This window comes from Pseudophryne corroboree, chromosome 1 (assembly GCF_028390025.1).
Source record: "Pseudophryne corroboree isolate aPseCor3 chromosome 1, aPseCor3.hap2, whole genome shotgun sequence".
Taxonomy (NCBI): Eukaryota; Metazoa; Chordata; class Amphibia; order Anura; family Myobatrachidae; genus Pseudophryne; species Pseudophryne corroboree.
Window position 1 is genome coordinate 1,046,532,466 of NC_086444.1, and position 22,229 is coordinate 1,046,554,694.

The following is a 22,229-nucleotide window of genomic DNA, read 5'->3' on the forward strand; positions in this document are numbered from 1 at the left end:
AGCAATGATAAGGGATAAGTGCGACCCCGAGGTGGCATTTTCCCCGGAATGAGCTTAATGGGGCAGTCCCAGGGTCTATGCGGTGGTAGCTGATCGGCCACTTGCTCCGAGAACACGTCAGAAAACTCCCGATAGGCCTCCGGAATGGGCACTTCATCTGACTTGGAAGATACATGGAGTGGATAAACTGGGGTGAGACAATTTGAATGACAAAAAGAACTCCAAGATGTTATTTGTGTCGTGAGGGTTGTGAAGTTTAAGCCAAGGAAGGCCAAGAACCAGATCGTGGGGCATCTCCCGAATCACTAGGAACTCTAGGTGTTCTTGATGCAGAGCTCCCACTTGCAGTTTGATTGGTACTGTACAACTTGAAATCAGACCGTTAGAAATTTGGGTACCATTGATAGCAGTCAACGTAATAGATCGTTCGACCGACCGTAGCTGACAACCCAGATCCTGGGCACAGGAAAGGGAAATAAAATTCCCTGCAGCCCCTGAGTCCAGCAGAGCCTTAACGGGTTTGGCTATTGACTCGGAGAACAGAGACACGGAGAGTAAACAGTCCACTGGCGGAGAAGGTTTAGAAGAAACTCCTAGCTCGACTCCTCCGGAACAAGCTAGGACTGCCCATTTCCCGCGCGAGACTTGCAAAACTTGAGAAAGTGATCCCCGGCTCCACAGTAGAGGCAGAGTCTACTCTCACGACGATACTGATGTTCTTCTGGGGACAGCCGGGATCGATTAATCTGCATGGGTTCATCAGGACTTGGAATAATCGTTTGCTTAGACGGAAGAGATCGGACCCTTGATCGATCTGACCGACTACGTTCGCCACCTCATTCCTGCATGCGAAGATCTACCTTTACACAGAGCGAGATCAACTGTTCTAAAGAATCCGGCAAATCTCTAGTGACCAACTCGTCCTTTAGACGATCGGAGAGCCCGTTCCAAAAGGCAGCCCGAAGGGCATCATTATTCCAGCGCAGTTCTGAGGCTATGGTCTGAAAATTAATCACATACTGTCCCACTGAACGAGAGCCTTGTCGTACACGAAGCAAGTCTGCAGAGGCAGCGGTCGTCCTGCCGGGCTCATCAAAGATCCTCCGGAATGACGTAATGAAATTGGTGTACCTAGAAACCAATGGATCAGATCGCTCCCATAACGGAGACACCCAATCCAACGCTGAACCCTCGAGCAAAGAAAATATGTATGCCACCTTGGACCGATCAGTAGGGAAGTTATGTGAAAGCAGTTCAAAATGTACCTCGCACTGATTGAGAAAACCACGGCATTCCCATTATAGCGAGAAGGAGTAGGGAGCTGAAGGCGTGACCTGGTTCCAGAGGAGGATGGAATATTACTAGAGACAACCACTGGAGCGGGTACTGGAGCTGGGGCCGGTACTACTGAGGCCAGAGAAGTCTGAATTTGATCCAGCCGACCAGATAATTCCTGGAGATAATGCATCACCTGGCCCTGTGCTGCTTCCTGACTTTGTACTCGAGAAATCAAGTCCTGGATGGTACTTGCCTCTGGGCTCCGATCCCCCGGGTCCATGAAGCCTGAGTATACTGTCACTGACCTAGGTTGGGGGTGTTGTTAACTCGCGGGTTCTCCCGATGGTAGGGGAGAGGAACCACAGTTGGGACGGAACAGGGATGGCTTGATATAGGTCTTCCTCATACAGGACTCTGACAGGAAAGCTTGGTGAAAATATTAAAGGACTTTATTGCAGGAAGAGAGCAACACAATGTCACATAACAGAGAAGGAGTGTATGGAGAAATGTCCAGGAAGTACTTGTGAGTGACGGTAAAAGATACTGGTGACTGAAGAACTTGAGAGCGGTGGTTAAAAGACACTGATGATTTGAAGAACTTGAGAGCGGTGGTTAAGACTCTGATAGTTTGAAGAACTTGAGAGCGGTGGTTAAAGACACTGATGATTTGAAGAACTTGAGAGCAGTGGTTAAAGACACTGATGATTTGAAGAACTTGAGAGCGGTGGTTAAAGACACTGATGATTTGAAGAACTTGAGAGCGGTGGTTAAAGACACTGATGATTTGAAGAACTTGAGAGCGGTGGTTAAAGACACTGATGATTTGAAGAACTTGAGAGCGGTGGTTAAAGACACTGATGATTTGAAGAACTTGAGAGCGGTGGTTAAAGACCCTGATGATGTGAAGAACTTGAGAGCGGTGGTTAAAGATACTGATGATTTGAAGAACTTGAGAGCGAGGGTTAAAGACACTGAGGACTTGTATAACTTGAGAGCGAGGGTTAAAGACACTGAGGACTTGTATAACTTGAGAGCGAGGTTTAAACTGCAGCCCACGCTGACTCCAAGAAGCACTGGTGACCAGAGCGCAGTGGAACCCAGCAGCGGCTGGGAACGCTGGAAGCTGTGCAACAACTGACACCTGGAAATGCCGAAGACACTGGGGTTTGCTGCAGAGAGATCCGCCGAGGACAGAAGCACTGGCATCCACTTCAGGGGAAAAGACGATACTCAGGCGCCGAGGCGCTGCCCGGCGTCTGCCTTTGAATCTCCCGCCTCCGCTGGATTGGCGGAACAGTCTGATGACGTCACCTGCTCCCCGCCCACGTGATGCCGGGTGTCATGGCGGCGCCCCTGCCCCGGAGAACCACCGCGAGCCGTGCCAGCCAGGCGCCGGAGCCCGTGGACCAACGAAGGCGGAGGCCGCAACACAGACCAGCAGCCACGCAGGGGTAAGCGCGGTGAACGCCGCCTATGGCGTGTGACACGTGGTAGGGCATTCCACAGAGTGGGTGCAGCATGATGGAAGTCCTGCAATCGTGAGTGGGAGCAAGTAATGAGTATGGATGAGAGACGCAGATCTTGTGAAGAGCGAAGAGGTCGGGTTGGGAGAATTTTTGAGATAAGCGAAGTGATGTATGTTGGTGTAGTTTGGTTAATGGCCTTGTGTGTGAGTAAAAGTATTTTATATTGAATACGGTAGAATACAGGTAACCAATGAAGGGACTGACAGAGTGGATCTGCAGACGACGAACGTCTAGCGAGGAAGATTAGCCTCGCAGCTGCATTCAGAATGGATTGTAGTGGTGAGAGTCTCGTTTTGGGAAGACCAGTTAGGAGACTATTGCAATAATCAATGCAGGAGATAATGAGAGCTTGGATTAGAGTTTTAGCAGAGTCTTGTGTAAGGTATGGTCATATTTTGGATATGTTTTTTTAGATGCATGTAACATGATTTTGAGACAGATTGAATGTGGGGAACAAAGGATAGATCAGAGTCAAGGATGACACCTAGGCAGCGAGCTTGTGGGGTAGGGTAGATAGGTTGGTACCTATTGTTTGGGATGCCAAGGTGGGTGATAGATAGTTGCAACATGCAGTGAGAAAGGAGAGTAAATCCTGATGGAATGTACTTCAAATGATGTATATATGAGTGATGCAACCTGTGGTAGAACAGTGTATGCGAAAGATTGGGAAAGTAATAGTCCAACTCCTCCTCCTTTATAGTTACCAGGCCTGGAGGTGTGTGTAAAGTGGAGAAAACCATGTGACAGTGCTGCAGGGGAGGCTGTGTCTGATTGTGTGAGGCAGGTTTCTGTTATAGGCAGCAGATTGAAGTTGTTAGATATGAAGAGGTCATGGATGGATGTTAATTTGTTACAAACAGAGCGTGCATTCCATAAGGCACATTTTAGTGATCTGGAGGGTGATGGGAGACGTGATATTTATGAGGTTAGCTGGATTTCTATGTTGCTGTGAATCAGGTGAATGTGAGTGATGCAAGTGGATGGGTCCTGGATTTGGTGAAATGTCACCAGCTATCAGAAGCAGAAGAGAGAGAGAAATGTGAGTGTCAGAGGTTTGTTAAAGTTTTTTTATGGTGAGAGGTTGTAGATGTTATTGTCAATGAGTATAGGGAAGTAAAAAGCACATGAGTGTTAATAAGAGGGGAGTGAATAATTGAGGGGACAACATGTACAGAGGGGTGAGTTGCTGAGAGACTGATGCAATGGACTTTATGAATATTCCATGAAAATAAATTTGTGGTACATAGTTCGTTTGGGATTAAACCAGAGTTATTTAGGCTGAGAGTGTAAGGTTTCACTTGTTAGAGTTAAAAGTTCAAGTGCCTATTTATGTCAGAGGATAGGAAGAGAGGGAGCCAGGCAGAAAAATCTTCAATTGTTTGGGATGCCCAGGTGCGTGATAGAAAGTTGGTCCGCTGTATGTTAACTGAGCATGACAGAGCAAAATGACAAACAGGTATGTACAGTCACATGTAAATCACAATGTAACTGGTTTTATGCAAAATTTGTTACATTCTGTTATTGGAAGTCATGAGGATTAAAGTTGGAAAGATCTATACATACACTTAAATGCACAGATGATTTTGATTGAGGATGAAAGGAAGGATTGTTGTTTTGTTGCAACGGTGGTTGGGTGTTTCCATCTGTTTTCATCCTGCTTAAGTCCTGGGTAAGTCTATATTGTAATATTTTTTTAACCCTTTTAAAACAACCCTTCCAAGACAACCCTGTTCAGTCAGGCTGCTGTTCAGGCTAGCATCTTTTCTTATGAATGGTAAGTATTCATGTGTTTCAAAAGAGAGAGGTTTGTCCTGCAGCGGCCTATTTAGATGTATATGAGATGATGATACTTAAACCAAAAAACGGACAGTAATATTAAATATTCATTATTCTCATCTGTCCATGTGGCGGTGCGCCCAGAGTCAAGGAAAAGGCTAAATGTAACAAAGAAGGAATAAGTATGACTCTTGTTGGGGCGCACTCTTGTTGTATCGTGTTGTCTAATGATTAGTGATGTGTATAAGAAATAGTAAATTCTTTATTTCTACTCTTTTTTTTTTTAATAGAGTAATTTTTATTCCACATCATAATAAAGATACAGACATTTCAGTTTACACTGGGAAACATATTTGGAGTATCACAAAATTCTGAGTCAATCTCTGTTTACATTCAATTATTTTCCATTATAACGGTATACTTGTATGACTGACATTCCCCGCGTTGTTATTCCCGTGCGGTCATCCCGCATTATGCATAATATTGGATGTCTGTATACAGGTCTTGATTCACATACTTAACATTTTAGATATTTTCTCCCCACACTTTTTAGTGTGATTTCTCATCTAATGGGCCATACATAGCCCACAACCCCACTACCCCCAAACTAAACCCTCTATAACAAACTCAAGCCTAATCAAGCTAAGATATACATGGTGTGGTGTGGCAGTTGAATAGTTAACCAGCTACATTAAAGGGGAGACTCAGGGAGACAAAAAGCTCGGCCCGACGCCCTGGGGCCCAAACAACCCCTCCGCAGCGAGAGCCAATGCCTTCTAACTTTGAAGGGCAAGAGAGGAGTATGTGGAGGTGATCCAAGGAGACCATATCTTCTCGTATCTGGTGAGAGCATTATATTTCATATATACATAGCGTTCTTTTAATAGGGTATCGTTTACCAAATTTGTGAAAGCAAGTATCGTGGGGGGACGCGTGGCCATCCATGTCCGCGCGATGCACACTTTTGCAAGCGCGCACACACTACGGGCATACATGCCTTCCCATCGGGACCCAGAGTCAGAGTCGCCCACCCCCAAAATGCAAAATCTCGGAGTCAGTAATCCTCTCGGTATTCCCGTATGTTCCAGAATCGACCCGACCCCAGCCCAGAACACCTGCAGCATTGGGCATTCCCATATGAGGTGCCAGAATGTGCCTCCAGCAGCCCCGCACTTGGGGCAATCATCAGTACTATCAGACCTGAATCTGGCCAGCCTGCTCGGTGTCATGTATGATCTATGCAGAATGAAAAGCTGTATCTGTTGAAACCGCAGCGATTTAGTGACCTGGCTCGGGTTACCCAGAGCTCCTTCCCAGTCCTCCCCGTCCATGGGACCCAAGTCACACTCCCATTTTCCCCTAAGATTCGAGAGCGGGTCCGCATGTAGTGTTTGAAGAAGGTACGAGTAGGTGAAGGAGATCACCTTAACTCGACCCAGTGAAGTAAGAAATGTTTTTATGGGGAAAGGGGAGAGCGCCGGGGGGGAATCTCCGAATTGCGCCTGCAAGGCATGCCTGAGCTGTAAGAATCTATACAAGTGAGAGTTTGGGAGTCCAAACTCCTCCTTCAGTTGCTGAAATGATTTCAATGTACCGTCATCGTATAACTGGGACAGCGAGACTATCGAATATGGAGCCCATACCTCCCTGCCCTCTAGGGACCTCAGTTCGTTAAGCAGTGTGGAGTGCCATAGGGGAGTATCCGGGTCGATACCTTCATACCCGAGCATGCCCCTTAATGCCAGCCATATCTTCATTGCCTGAAAGATGATAGGAGGTGAGAGTCTAGAAGGAATACCCCCCACCATGACCTGTGCCGGGGAGAGATCCGGGTAATAACACCGAAGGAACGCCCGGCCCAGCTCCGCCCCCTCCCTTCCTTGGAGCCACATACCGATATGCGATAATTGAGCAGCATAGTAGTACAGTTGGAAGTGGGGCAAGGCCAGGCCGCCGTCCCTTTTCTGTCTGGTGAGAGTGGTCCACTTTATTCTAGGTCTTTTGTTGGCCCATATCAAGGACGTCAGGACACTATTTAGTCTCCTGAAGAAGACTGGGAAGATGTATACTGGGGACTGCAATAGAACATATAGTAGTTTAGGCAGAACTACCATTTTAATGAGGCCGACCCTACCCGTCATTGTCAGTGGTAGTTTACACCAAGCTCTCGATTTGCGCACTATTGTTTGTACAAGAGGGTCAAGGTTTAGGGGCACAAAGTCTGCTGGGTTGTTAGTAATTAGAATCCCGAGGTACTTAAACTGGGTTGTCCAACCCAGCGGTAGGGCCATTTTCGGTACCTGAGGGGGGGGACCTATAATGGGCATAATAACTGATTTAGACCAGTTTATGCGGAGTCCCGAGTACCCACCAAAGGTCTCGATGACCCGCAGTGCAGCGGGCATCTCCACCGCATAGTCTCGAAGGAACAATAGCAGGTCGTCCGCATAAAGGGCTATTTTATCAGTACAGGAACCCGTACCTATTCCCTCAATGTCCGGTTGCGACCTGATCAAGCAAGCGAGGGGCTCTATGGCTATGGCAAACAGGGCAGGAGAGAGGGGGCATCCCTGTCTGGTGCCCCGTGTCAAAGGGAAGGAGGAGGAAATATAGCCGTTTACCAGGGCCCTGGCTCGTGGATTCTGATATAGCAGTTTAATCCATTTAATAAAGTTTGGGCCAAAGCCCATGCTCCTCAGGACTCCCCACAGGTAAGGCCACTCGACGCTGTCGAACGCCTTGGCTGCATCCAAAGAGACCACAACCGCGTCCGAGGGGAAGTCTCGAGGAGCCTGCAAAATGGTGTATAGCCTGCGTAAGTTAATGGATGTGGATTTCCCAGGCATGAAGCCTGTTTGATCCGGGTGTATTATAGATTCAATCACTAGGTTGAGCCGGACCGCAAGAATTTTCGCCAAGATTTTGGCATCAGTGGGGATAAGGGATATCGGCCTGTAGGACTCCAGCAGCTTGGGGTCCTTACCAGGTTTGGGAAGCAGTATGAGAATCGCCTCGGACATTGAGGGAGGAAGGCTGTTAGCGGCAAACATTTCATCGTACGTGTTGAGCAGCTGAGGACCAAAGAACTTAATATATTGTTTATATAGTTCGGCGGGTATGCCGTCGCTACCCGGGGACTTACCACCAGGAGACGCCCCAACCGCCGACGTCACTTCCTCCAAGGTCAGAGGCGCCCCCAAGGCGTCCCTGGCCTCGGGGGAGAGTCTAGAAAGGGGAATATTTGTCAGGTACAGGTCTAATTCCTCCATGGTACATGTCAGTCGACTATCGTATACCTCCCTGAAGTAACCACGGAACATTTGTGCCATGTCAGGAGTGGCATCCACCAAGGAGCCGTCGGAGTCAATCAGCTGCGCTATTGTGGTCCCAGGTCGATCGTAATGCACTAAGTGGGCCAGCAAGCTACCTGGCCTGTCCGCCTGCATATAGATGTTAGTGGCCCTAAACAAAAGGGAACGTGCATTTTTGTCTGCGAGGTGAGCCAGCCAGGCCTCCTGAGCCACCAGCCAGCATGCCCTCAGCGCGGGGGTGCCCTCAGTCAGGTATCGCGTCTCCCGATCCCTACACTCTGTCTCAAGCTGTCTTTCCATTGCTCTACTAGCCACCTCGCAGGCAGCAATTTTGCCAATCAATGTGCCTCGCAAATGTGCTTTAAATGCATCCCAAACAACCGGGGCCGGGGCTGATCCCACATTAACCGCAAAAAATCCCTCCCATGTGGACACCAGATCCGGGCAGTCGCCCAGCTGGGCAAGCCAAGATGGGTGCAGCCGCCAATATGACTGTCCCCTCTGATATTCCCCATCTATTGAGAGCACCAGGGGCGAATGATCGGACACCCCCCGTGCTTCGTAATGAACACCCGTCACACCAGGCAGAAGCCCAGGTGAGACCAGGGCCAGGTCGATTCTGGAAAAAGAGCCATGTGTACCCGAGTAGCATGAGTATTGCCGAAGACCAGGATTCCTAATCCTCCAGACATCTACCCACTGCATACTATCTAGAAAATCTGCAAATTTAGATCCAGATGAGATTAAACCACCCCCCGTCCCTTGATCTCGAGGAGCCCTCCATCTGTCCAAAGAGGCATCCAACACAGCGTTGAAGTCCCCCAGGCAGATGACAGGGGTGTGGGGGGAGGAGGCAACAAATGAGGCGGCCTTTTGCAGGACATCATATGAAAAGGGGGGGGGAACATACACAGACAATAGGAAAATATTACGTGAGAATAATTTACCTTCTATGAACACGTATCTACCATGTGGATCTGTATTTACCCTTATCATTTCGAACTGTACGGTCCTCTTAATCATTACCGACACCCCTCGGGAATAAGAGGAGTGCGAGGAATGATATGCCCACCCCACCCAAGGCCTGCGGAGCGACAACAGCCTGTTTCCCTCCAAATGAGTTTCACTTAGGCAAATGATATCCGGGCCATATTTCTTGATCATTTTAAATACTAAGGATCGCTTTACCTTGTTGTTGATGCCCCGGACATTCCACGCCAAGATTTTTAAGGGAGGCATGTCGGCCAAGTCATCAACAGGGGTACAGCGCTCCAATCAACCCCCCACCCACCCCGCCCTCCACTCAGGTAATCGTGTCTCTCGCTGGCCCCGGACCCCGAACCAAACCCCTGAAAACCATGCGAATCTACCACACCCTCCGAATAGCAAATATATAGGCTTCGTAAATACAAAACAAAAAACAGAAGAAAAACTGCTGAGGGGCCAACAACTGCCCCCAACCATCCCCCCACCCCGTATACCTCCCCGAACTGTGGCATACCCATATCCCTAACCGAACTCTAGCCCTGGAGATCCCAAAGCCTACGGCAACACTGTACTAGGCGTACAGATCAAACAACCCCAATACCTAAACCTTTGTACGTTTATACGTTTAGAACTCTTCTCAGCAAAGTCCAGAACCACTAAACGAGAGGGAGCTCCCTGGACTTATACTTGCAGAATGTAGGCCCATAAAAGGGAGGACGACCCGATGTCAGTCTGGATCCAGCTGGCGGGCCCCCGGAGCATATCTGTCCAGCCAGGATGCCGCTTCCCTGGGCGAGCCGAAGAATTTGGTCTCCCCGTCTGCTATCACACGCAACCTAGATGGAAACAGCATCGAGTAGGATAGGTTCAGGTCACGAAGACGTCGCTTTATGGGAAGAAACTGAGCTCGATCTTTTTGAACGTCCGCTGCAAAGTCCGGAAATGCCGACACCCGGACTCCATTCCGGGTTAGAGGGCCCTTCACGCGTCCCAAGCGCAGGACAGAGTCCCGATCCTTATAGTGCAGGAATTTTGCTATAAAAGTTCGTGGTGGGGCGCCTGGGGGTAAAGGCCGGAAGGGCACGCGGTGAGCCCGTTCCACTGCAAACTGAGAGGTAAAGGATTCAGCACCGTATGCCTCTTTTAGCCAGGATTCCAAGAAATTTTCGGGGTGTGCCCCTTCTTCCTTTTCGGGGAGGCCCACAAACCGCACATTATTTCTGCGGAGTCTGCCCTCCATGTCCAGGAGTTTGGTTTGCAACGTTGTGACTTGTTGTGTGACTGCAGACACCGATCTCTGTAGAGGGCCACTGAGGTCTTCCAGATTGGACACCCTTGTCTCGGTTTCGCCCACCCTCTCCCGCACTCGCTGGACATCCTGTCGTAGCAGAGATAGATCACACTGCACCTTCTCCATCTTGTCCGACAGACGCTGTTCACTAGCCGCTATGGCCTCCAGGACCTGCTGAATGGAATGAGCAGATGGCTGTGCGTTCCCCCCGGAGTCGGCCCCAGCCGATGGGTCCGCTCCGGCTGGGGGGGAGAGCTTAGGAGATGTCTGTGTCGACTGGGATGCAGGCTGTCGGGCAAACTTCTCCAGTTTAGCCGCGGCCGCACTCTGGCCGCCTTTCACCATCTTGTTAGGGCCCGGCACTATTTGAGAGTCCCAATATTCAGTGTCAAAAAATATATATCAGTGGGCAGTAGGTGCAATATCAGCAGCACTCCAGACCCTGAGGTATCCAGCCTTTATGTTGAAGGGAGAAGGGGGACCAGGGGGGTCCAATGGTATAGATAAATATGTCCAGCGTGTGGTTTTATATAGGCAATATGCAGGGCAGCTGGGACAAAGTCCAGACCTCCAACCCAGTACACACTGTACCTTGTTGTGAGTAGTTGTATAGGGAGCTGCAGGTAAAATGGCCGCCCAGCTCTCAGATCTCTCCCCCCTCTCTCACTGCACCAGCCTTCAGGGGTATATGATATTTTGTTTGTGGAGCCCTGGGGGTGCAGGAGTGTGATGCCGCTCTCCCTCTGCGCCGCCGGCCGCTGTGGTCGTTCCGGGCGCTCGATCTTGTGCGCGCGCGCACGCGCCCGACGGAGCTCCAAACTTGAGGCCGGGGACTGAGCTGCGGCCTAGGCCCGGATTCCGGGCGGCCGCCGACGCGAGCAGGGAGCGCTCGTACGGATCCACGCAGCGCCCACCGCCTTCCCAGTACCTTCATGCAGGAGAGGAGACTGGAGGAGACCAGAAACAGAGCCCCAGGATTTTGACAGGATTTATTTTCCAGGGAGCTCCTCGGTTCTGCTACCTAGTCTCTTGCCGCCGTGGCCACGCCCCTCCCTTTATTTCTACTCTTAAAATAAATGCATATTGGAAGATAGCTACATACCATGCTGCTTCCGTCTGCCAAAGATCTGTACAAACTGTGTTTGTATTAATGGAGCCCTGAATAAGGATGATTTCAAGCGAGGGACCCGCTTGAAATCATCCCTATTCAGGGCTCCATTAATACAAACACAGTTTGTACAGATCTTTGGCAGACGGAAGCAGCATGGTATGTAGATATCTTCCAATATGCATTTATCCAAGTATAAACAAGATCTGAACATTCCCATTTTTTTCTAGGGAATATTTGTCTCATGTTGGAACGCTAATATCCATTTATGTTAAATTTCATTACTGATTTTTGTTTTGTGCTGAGTTCCCATTTATTTTAAGAGTAGAAATAAAAAATTGACTATTTCTTATACACATCACTAATCATTAGACAACACGATACAACAAGAGTGCGCCCCAACAAGAGTCATACTTTTTCCTTCTTTGTTACATTAAGTATTCATGTGTGTCTGATAATTGCAATCAAGCCCTAACACCCCACCCCCAGTTACAGAGCATGCCATAAAACTCAACCAAAACAAACACTGAGATAGGAGTTTACCAACTACAGTATTTCAAAGTTTAAAAAAAGTATCATCCCAGAATACAATATAGCTTATGATTTAAAAAATGACAGTGTGGATTACCTAATATAATAAACATTTCACTGTAGCATGTGTATTCTAAGCAGACCCAAACTCCAAATGTTGAATGTAGATTACCTAATATAATAAAAATATCACTACTCCAATTTCCTCCCCCCTAAGAACTATAAAGACTCTCCTGTTCAGCCAATGACCTTATCAGATACCTAAAGCAAACGTTAGCTATGGGTGTCCTGGTTATTTCATTTCAAAATCATGGGAGCCTAAAGAACTATCCCCAGCATTGTGGCCATTAGGCATGTGAGTGTGGAATGCATCTGCTGATTGGCAACTGGGTGCAGTCATCCACAATGTTGGCAGATCCAGCCGCAGAGTGATGATGTAACTACAGCAAGATCTGTGGTTGGCATGCAATGCAGAAGAAGTGACATCACAATATATTGGTGTGACACATGCCAAGCTGATTGCTATCATCATCATTAACCTTATGCGTGGTAGTGAGGTGGTAATTGAGACCTGTTTTTGCCAGCAACATCACTTTTTGGAAGTGTTTCATTCTACAAAATACAGCCTGTTCTTGTCAAACACAGTCATAACTAGATAATTAGAAAACTCTGGCAGCTTCTAAATAACATCTGGAGCAGCTGTACTGATTATCTGTCCTATTCCTGAATGACAAGTGACTCACTAACGAGCAGGGCTAATCCTTCCTGTCAGTGCATAGCTTCCTCCCTATCAGCCCTTATCATCTCAGTGACTGCACAGTATCTGCAGCAGACAGGGGCGCTAGGCACAAGAGCCGCAACATGCCCTGCTAGGAGGGGTAACTGCTTTATCAGAACAAAACACCATTTTTTTATTTTTTTAATGAAAAGCGGTACAGAGTGTCCCAGTTCCACTTTAGGACATAATCATACACGTGTGAGCACTAGAACTGCTGCACAATGGGCAATGGGGGATCATGAGAATAAAAATAAGAATGTACTCACCGGTAATTCTATTTCTCGTAGTCCGTAGTGGATGCTGGGAACTCCGTAAGGACCATGGGGAATAGCGGGCTCCGAAGGAGACTGGGCACTCTAAGAAAGAATTAGGACTACCTGGTGTGCACTGGCTCCTCCCTCTATGCCCCTCCTCCAGACCTCAGTTAGGGAAACTGTGCCCGGAAGAGCTGACACAATAAGGAAAGGATTTGGAATCCCGGGTAAGACTCATACCAGCCACACCAATCACACCGTACAACTCGTGATACTATACCCAGTGAACAGTATGAACAACAACTGAGCCTCTCGAATAGATGGCTCCAAACAATAACCCTTTAGTTAGGCAATAACTATATACAAGTATTGCAGACAATCCGCACTTGGGATGGGCGCCCAGCATCCACTACGGACTACGAGAAATAGAATTACCGGTGAGTAAATTCTTATTTTCTCTGACGTCCTAGTGGATGCTGGGAACTCCGTAAGGACCATGGGTATTATACCAAAGCTCCCAAATGGGCGGGAGAGTGCGGATGACTCTGCAGCACCGAATGAGCAAACTCAAGGTCCTCCTCAGCCAGGGTATCAAACTTGTAGAATTTTGCAAACGTGTTTGAACCCGACCAAGTAGCAGCTCGGCAAAGTTGTAAAGCCGAGACCCCTCGGGCAGCCGCCCAAGAAGAGCCCACCTTCCTCGTGGAATGGGCTTTTACAGATTTAGGATGCGGCAGTCCAGCCGCAGAATGTGCAAGTTGAATCGTGCTACAGATCCAGCGAGCAATAGTCTGCTTTGAAGCAGGAGCACCCAGCTTGTTGGGTGCATACAGGATAAATAGCGAGTCAGTTTTTCTGACTCTAGCCGTCCTGGAAACATATATTTTCAGGGCCCTGACTACGTCCAGCAACTTGGAATCCTCCAAGTCCCGAGTAGCCGCAGGCACCACAATAGATTGGTTCACATGAAAAGCTGATACCACCTTAGGAAGGAATTGGGAACGAGTCCTCAATTCCGCCCTATCCATATGAAAAATCAGATAAGGGCTTTTACATGACAAAGCCGCCAATTCTGATACACGCCTGGCCGACGCCAAGGCCAACAGCATGACCACCTTCCACGTGAGGAACTTTATCTCCACGGTTTTAAGTGGCTCAAACCAATGCGACTTTAGGAAATCCAACACCACGTTGAGATCCTAAGGTGCCACTGGGGGCACAAAAGGGGGCTGAATATGCAGCACTCTCTTCACAAAAGTCTGAACTTCAGGCAGTGAAGCCAGTTCTTTTTGGAAGAAAATCGACAGAGCCGAAATCTGGACCTAAATGGAACCCAATTTTAGGCCCATAGTCACCCCTGACTGTAGGAAGTACAGAAATCGACCTAGCTGAAATTCCTCCGTTGGGGCCTTCCTGGCCTCACAGCAAGCAACATATTTCCGCCATATGCGGTGATAATGTTTTGCGGTCACATCTTTCCTAGCTTTAATCAGTGTAGGAATGACTTCCTCCGGAATGCCCTTTTCTTTTAGGATCCGGTGTTCAACCGCCATGCCGTCAAACGCAGCCGCGGTAAGTCTTGGAACAGACAGGGCCCCTGCTGCAGCAGGTCCTGTCTGAGCGGCAGAGGCCATGGGTCCTCTGAGATCATTTCTTGAAGTTCTGGGTACCAAGCTCTTCTTGGCCAATCCGGAACAACGAGTATAGTTCTTACTCCTCTCCTTCTTATTATTCTCAGTACCTTGGGTATGAGAGGCAGAGGAGGGAACACATAAACCAACTGGTACACCCACGGTGTCACTAGAGCGTCCACAGCTATCGCCTGAGGGTCCCTTGACCTGGCGCAATATCTTTTTAGTTTTTTGCTGAGGCGGGACGCCATCATGTCCACCTGTGGTCTTTCCCAACTGTTTACAATCATTTTGAAGACTTCTGGATGAAGTCCCCACTCTCCCGGGTGGAGGTCGTGTCTGCTGAGGAAGTCTGCTTCCCAGTTGTCCACTCCCGGAATGAACACTGCTGACAGTGCTATCACGTGATTTTCCGCCCATCGGAGAATCCTTGTGGCTTCTGCCATCGCCAACCTGCTTCTTGTGCCGCCCTGTCGGTTTACATGGGCTACCGCCGTGATGTTGTCTGACTGGATCAGCACCGGCTGGTGTTGAAGCAGGGGTCTTGCCTGACTTAGGGCATTGTAAATGGCCCTTAGTTCCAGAATATTTATGTGTAGGGAAGTCTCCTGGCTTGACCATAGTCCTTAGAAGTTTCTTCCCTGTGTGACTGCCCCCCAGCCTCGAAGGCTGGCATCCGTGGTCACCAGGACCCAGTCCTGTATGCCAATCTGCGGCCCTCTAGAAGATGAGCACTCTGCAGCCACCACAGCAGAGACACCCTGGTCCTTGGAGACAGGGTTATCAGCTGATGCATCTGAAGATGCGATCCGGACCACTTGTCCAACAGATCCCACTGAAAGATCCTTGCATGGAACCTGCCAAATGGAATTGCTTCGTAGGAAGCTACCATCTTTCCCAGGACTCGCGTGCAGTGATGCACCGATACCTGTTTTGGTTTTAGGAGGTCTCTGACTAGAGATGACAACTCCTTGGCTTTCTCCTCCGGGAGAAACACTTTTTTCTGGTCTGTGTCCAGAACCATCCCCAGGAATTGTAGGCGCGTTGTAGGAACCAGCTGCGACTTTGGAATATTCAGAATCCAGCCGTGCTGTTGTAGCACTTCCCGAGATAGTGCTACGCCGACCAACAACTGCTCCCTGGACCTCGCCTTTATAAGGAGATCGTCCAAGTATGGGATAATTAAAACTCCCTTTTTCCGAAGGAGTATCATCATTTCGGCCATTACCTTGGTAAATACCCTCGGTGCCGTGGACAGACCAAACGGCAACGTCTGGAATTGGTAATGACAGTCCTGTACCACAAATCTGAGGTACTCCTAGTGAGGAGGGTAAATGGGGACATGCAGGTAAGCATCCTTGATGTCCAGTGATACCATGTAATCCCCTTCGTCCAGGCTTGCAATAACCGCCCTGAGCGATTCCATTTTGAACTTGAACCTTCTTATATAAGTGTTCAAGGATTTCAAATTTAAAATGGGTCTCACCGAACCGTCCGGTTTCGGTACCACAAACATTGTGGAATAGTAACCCCGTCCTTGTTGAAGGAAGGGTACCTTGATTATCACCTGCTGAGAATACAGCTTGTGAATCGCCTCCAGCACTGCCTCCCTGTCTGGGGGAGCTGTTGGCAAGGCTGATTTGAGGAAACGGCGAGGGGGAGACGTCTCGAATTCCAGCTTGTACCCCTGTGATACCACTTGTAGAATCCAGGGATCCACCCGTGAGCGAGCCCACTGGTCGCTGAAGTTCCGGAGACGGGCCCCCACCGCACCTGGCTCCACCTGTGGAGCCCCAGCGTCATGCGGTGGACTTAGAGGAAGCGGGAGAGGACTTTTGTTATTGGGAAGTGGCTGTATGGTGCAGCTTTTTCCCTCTACCTCTGCCTCTGGGCAGAAAGGACGCGCCTTTAACCCGCTTGCCTTTCTGGGGCCGAAAGGACTGTACCTGATAATACGGTGCTTTCTTTGGCTGTGAGGGAACATGGGGTAAAAATGTCGACTTCCCAGCTGTTGCTGTGGAAACGAGGTCCGAGAGACCGTCCCCAAACAATTCCTCACCTTTGTAAGGCAAAACCTCCATGTGCCTTTTAGAATCTGCATCACCTGTCCACTGCCGAGTCCACAATCCTCTCCTGGCAGAAATGGACATTGCATTAATTCTAGATGCCAGCCGGCAAATATCCCTCTGTGCATCTCTCATGTATAAGACTGCGTCTTTAATATGCTCTATGGTTAGCAATATAGTGTCCCTGTCGAGGGTATCAATGTTATCAGACAGGGAATCTGACCACGCAGCAGCAGCACTGCACATCCATGCTGAAGCAATAGCCGGTCTCAATATAATACCTGAGTGTGTATATACAGACTTCAGGATAGCCTCCTGCTTTCTATCCGCAGGCTCCTTTAAGGCGGCCGTATCCTGAGACGGTAGTGCCACCTTCTTTGACAAGCGTGTGAGCGCTTTATCCACCCTAGGGGATGTCTCCCAACGTATCCTGTCCTCTGGCGGGAAAGGGTACGCCATTAGCAACTTTTTAGAAATCACTAATTTCTTATCGGGGGAAGCCCACGCTTCTTCACACACTTCATTCAACTCATCAGATGGGGGAAAAACCACTGGTTGCTTTTTCTCCCCAAACATAATACCCTTTTTTGTGGTACCTGGGTTAATGTCAGAAATGTGCAACACATTTTTCATTGCCGTAATCATGTAACGGGTGGCTTTGTTGGAATGTACACTAGTCTCATCGTCGTCGACACTGGAGTCAGTATCCGTGTCGACATCTGTGTCAGCCATCTGAGGTAGTGGGCGTTTTTGAGCCCCTGATGGCTTTTGAGACGCCTGGGCAGGCACGGGCTGAGAAGCCGGCTGTCCCACATCTGCTATGTCGTCAAACCTTTTATGTAAGGAGTTGACACTGTCGCGTAATTCCTTCCACATATCCATCCACTCAGGTGTCGACCCCGCAGGGGGTGACATCACATTTATCGGCACCTGCTCCGCCTTCACATAAGCCTCCTCATCAAACATGTCGACACAGCCGTACCGACACACCGCACACACACAGGGAATGCTCTGACTGAGGACAGGACCCCACAAAGTCCTTTGGGGAGAGAGAGAGAGAGTATGCCAGCACACACCACAGCGCTATATAATGCAGGGAGTTACACTACACAAGTGATTTACCCTATAGCCGCTATATATATAGTATTTGCGCCTAAATTTAGTGCCCCTCCTCTCTTTTTTACCCTATTGAGCCTGGAAACTGCAGGGGAGAGCATGGGGAGCGTCCTTCCAGCGGAGCTGTGAGAGGAAATGGCGCCAGTGTGCTGAGGGAGATAGCCCAGCCCCTTTTTCGGCGGACTTCTCCCGCTTTTATAATAATAATGTGGCAGGGGTATTTTACACATATATAGCTTCTTAGGCTATATTATGTGTGATTAGCCACTTTAAGGTACTCTAATTGCTGCCCAGGGCGCCCCCCCCAGCGCCCTGCACCCATCAGTGACCGGAGTATGTGGTGTGCACAGGGAGCAATGGCGCACAGCTGCAGTGCTGTGCGCTACCTTAATGAAGACCGGAGTCTTCAGCCGCCGATTTCCGTGAAGATCTTCATGCTTCTGGCTCTGCAAGGGGGACGGCGGCGCGGCTCCGGGACCGGACGACCGAGGCTGGGCCTGTGTTCGATCCCTCTGGAGCTAATGGTGTCAAGTAGCCTAGAAGCCCGAGCTAGCTGCAAGCAGGTAGGTTCGCTTCTCTCCCCTAAGTCCCTCGTTGCAGTGAGTCTGTTGCCAGCAGATCTCACTGAAAATAAAAAACCTAATAAAAACTTTCTTTACTAGAAGCTCAGGAGAGCCCCTAGTGTGCAACCAGCTCGAGCCGGGCACAGATTCTAACTGAGGTCTGGAGGAGGGGCATAGAGGGAGGAGCCAGTGCACACCAGGTAGTCCTAATTCTTTCTTAGAGTGCCCAGTCTCCTTCGGAGCCCGCTATTCCCCATGGTCCTTACGGAGTTCCCAGCATCCACTAGGACGTCAGAGAAAAGGGCTGTATAAGTAGTGATCAGTGAGATTGGGGGTGACATTACAAATATTTCAGTCACAAGTTTGATTTGTGAACAAAAGTAAATAAGCCACCAGGGGGAGCTGCTTACTTTTGATTCTCCTCAAATCCATGCGAAATGGACTAGGACAAATACTGAAATTGGGTACATTGATAACTGACCATGATTTGCTAAACCACCAATCATTATTTTGACCACTGTAAAGTGAGTTGACTGACAAAGATAAGGGGCTAAAAACAGCTTATTCTTTATATAGCACTTATTTCCACAGAGTGAGTCACACTATGGGATATGGGTATGGGGTATTACTACTGTATGCTCCAAGTGAATGAGAGGAAATAGGTGTACCTTTACCTTCCCACACAAAAATGTTGTCATATAACGGCTAATACTAGGGCATTAGTACTGCCAGTGCCTGTAATACACATCTTCAGTCTGCAATGCTGACAAGAGCTCAGCTCCTGACCATTTAATGTCCAATTCAGTTTTGTTATCACAAATAGAAGCCATAATCAGTCCTCTTGCTGCCAATACCAACAGAGCAAGACGAATCTCACACTCTCCCACCCCAGGTTCTCATGTGCAGCCGGAACACAGCAGTCTCTGTGCTTGAAAGGAAGATGGGTCACCAGAGGTCAGAACACAATAAGTGGAAAGAATAGTCATGGATGACAGAATTCAGATTTGGGCGTGTGCTATTAAACAGATATGCTGTATTGTAAATCCAAGAAAGGTTGTGCTGCACATCCTGTATAAACTTGTGTTGCAGAAATGTGCCATTGTACAGTCATGCTTAACTATTCTGGTTCTTTGTATATGGTTCTAATATACTATTCAGGTGCAATAGCAAATCTCACTTTATATGTGCGGTGCCCATGACTGACTAAACTGGCTACTATCTGTGGCCAAGAACTGTAGGGGGCAAGGAAACTGTTACTTTCACGTATGGAAGTGAATGGAAGAGGAGACTGTACACTTTATTGATGTGAGCAGAGCTGAGTCATGTACAGGGACGGCCCTCCCATTAGGCAGCTTTAGGCGGCTGCCTAGGGGCGTCCGCTCCCTGAGGGCGCCACTGAATTCATCTAGCAAAAAATTGAAGGATGTCTCTGTATGCGGTCTTCTCCTTTTACACTGCGCTGGCTGCTGCTGCGGGTCTAATCAGGTGCAGCCACCACTATCAGGCTGTACCACATAATGCCTCAGCACTTCCTCTGTGCCGACATGAGTAACATCAAGTCATGTGAAGACACATAGGAGGCGGATGTAATTATGGCTCCCAAGAGGCGCCCCCCACGGCCGCTCCTCATAGCCCTGATGCACCTCCTGCAGAGGGGTTGCAGGTTAGGGGGCACCAGGTTGAAGCTCTAGGGTGCATAGAGGCCTTGCACCGGCCCTGGTCATGTAGCATGTGAGCCACATATAAATAAACAAGACGTCAGATTGTGAGGGTCCTGCCTTGGATCAGTGAGGTGTCACCTTCCATTTTACACCTCTAAATCATTGGCACATGATATAAGGTCTAAGGGAAAGTTAAGTGTTGGCAGCTGCCGGGTTTTCTCTTTTTGTATAGCGATAAATGGGTTTGTGGAATTGTTGCAAAAGACACGACTACACCTACTGTACATTACTAGGCCCAACTGCTGCAAGTCATGAGGAGACTCTTGCACCTGGACCCCAGAAGTATATAGTCTGTGTTATGAAAGCTATACAAAACAAGCATCATCAAAGATCAAGAGGATAAAATGAGACTCCCCCTTTCTGGAAGACAGAGCTCTCTCAACTTCCTAGGACACAGGGGAGGGAGCATGTTTTTAACTCTATTACCAAAAACTCCAATTATTGGCCTTTGGGCCTGATTCAAAGGTGGGCGCAGTACATACTTTCCTACCTTTACTGTCTGCTCTATGGGAGAAGCCCGGAGAGGGATGCTGCTAGCCACTTCAGAGGGCAGGGCTGAGCTGACACGTCATGCCGTCACCACAGTAAAAATGCCACAATTTGTGGGTCTGCGGATAGGGGGCGTGGCTTAATGATGCAAATCACATTATTACTTTCCACCTTCATATGGCGTCCGCGATTATAGTGGTTTTCTTTGCATCTTACCTTCTTCACTAGGAGTTGGGTGGGATGTTGGAGGGGTGCCTACCACTGGTGGCTCCAGAGGTGGGGCTGCAGCGCAGTCATAAAATTCAAATAGGCTAGTGTCACCAACTGCCAATGAGCCCCTGCTGGTGGTGTTTGGCAGTTTTTGGGGTGGCAGTTGGTGTGGCTCCCCTATTTGAATTTAGGACTGTGCTGCAGCCACACCTCTGGAGCCACTACTGGTGCCTGCTCTTCCAGGGGTGCAGCAGACTAACCAAAAAACTTCTGGGAGAGTAGACAAGTATTGCACAGTCTCGATGGCAGACACAAGCAGCCAATGTTTTAAGTCTGCGCATGCATTCTGATGGTTTACTGATGTGTTCCTATATGGCTTGTGTCAAGTCACATGGTGCGGTTTGTAAGCAAGCGGAGCATTGGAGATGCATCTAGTGGGTGTACTAATTCTAGTGGCTGTGGCATTAGCATCTATTTGCAGTAGTGCTGCATACAAAGACATAGTTACTGCTGCAATGGCGCCCAACTCTAAATCAGGCCTTTTATGCCAGGGGTGTACAGATAGCCCCATTATTTAAAAAAACAAAACAAAAAAAAACAACAGATTTGTTTGCTTTTATTAACCCCTTCCCCTCCCATTTTCATGTATTTTGGTCAGGGCTTCAGCCCACACTATCTCTCTCTGGGTCATGGTTTACACCATGTTGTACTTTGTGTTCACCAGCAACCTCTAGAGCACACCGATACTGCACCTCAGTTTTGGTGACTGACAATATTATTACAGAACTTGTGGACATAGAGAGCCTCACAGGAACTTCCCATACACATCTATGATTAGCAACTTACCTGTTGTCCAGGGTAGATCCACATAAACTCTACTTCTACATCTGGCTCCCCCAGGACAGTGCAGAGTATACTAAAGTCACCTCCACTCCGAACCTTGCTTGCAGAAGCTGATATAGTGGCAGAGGGTGGGCCACTGGGAACTAAACATAACGGTAATATGGTTACATGCTGCATCTAAGCATAAACTCATTTAATAGAAGGAACATGCTTTAGTTTAAAAGAGTATTTTTAAAAACAACAATAAAAAGCCTCCCTTCCCTTCCCTTCCTTCCCCCCCACTAGGAAGAAATATGATATCCCTATAACATAGACCCTGTCTGTATTTTTTTTTTGTTATGGGCCAGTATCAGGCAGAGGCATTTCTAGAGAGGAGGAGGCCCGTGTGCAGGTTCCGTCTGGGCAGTGGCGTCACAAGGGGGGGGGCTGCCCGCTCCCGGGTGTCACCTGCCGAGGGGTGACACCAAAATGCCGGCTCCTGCTCAGTGGCAGGGGCCAAGTGCTGCACTGTTACATTATGTGCAGCACTCGGCTCCTGTCACTGTGTAGGAGCCAGCGCTGCAGGTACAGCACTCCCCGGCAAGCAGCCCGCACCTCCCGAACCCCACCAGTAACAAAAAAAAACAGGTGTCAGTCGAGACATGAAGCCCCGCAGATAAAAGCCACGCCCCTCCGTAAAGCCACGCCCCATTTCCGGACCTTCAAATGACAAAAACGGGCGCTGGGCCGTGAAGCCACACCCCTTCCAGT

At 48.8% G+C, this 22,229-nt stretch overlaps 1 protein-coding gene across 1 annotated transcript in view; it reads right to left on the reverse strand.

Annotated features, from left to right (window-relative positions):
* PDGFRL (platelet derived growth factor receptor like) overlaps positions 1 to 22,229 on the reverse strand; it is a 420,236-nt gene that overhangs the window by 7,962 nt on the left and 390,045 nt on the right. Inside the window, exon 5 of the mRNA XM_063920834.1 lies at positions 21,483 to 21,622. Coding sequence (XP_063776904.1) covers positions 21,483 to 21,622 — 140 coding nt within the window. The remainder of the gene's footprint in view (positions 1 to 21,482; positions 21,623 to 22,229) is intronic.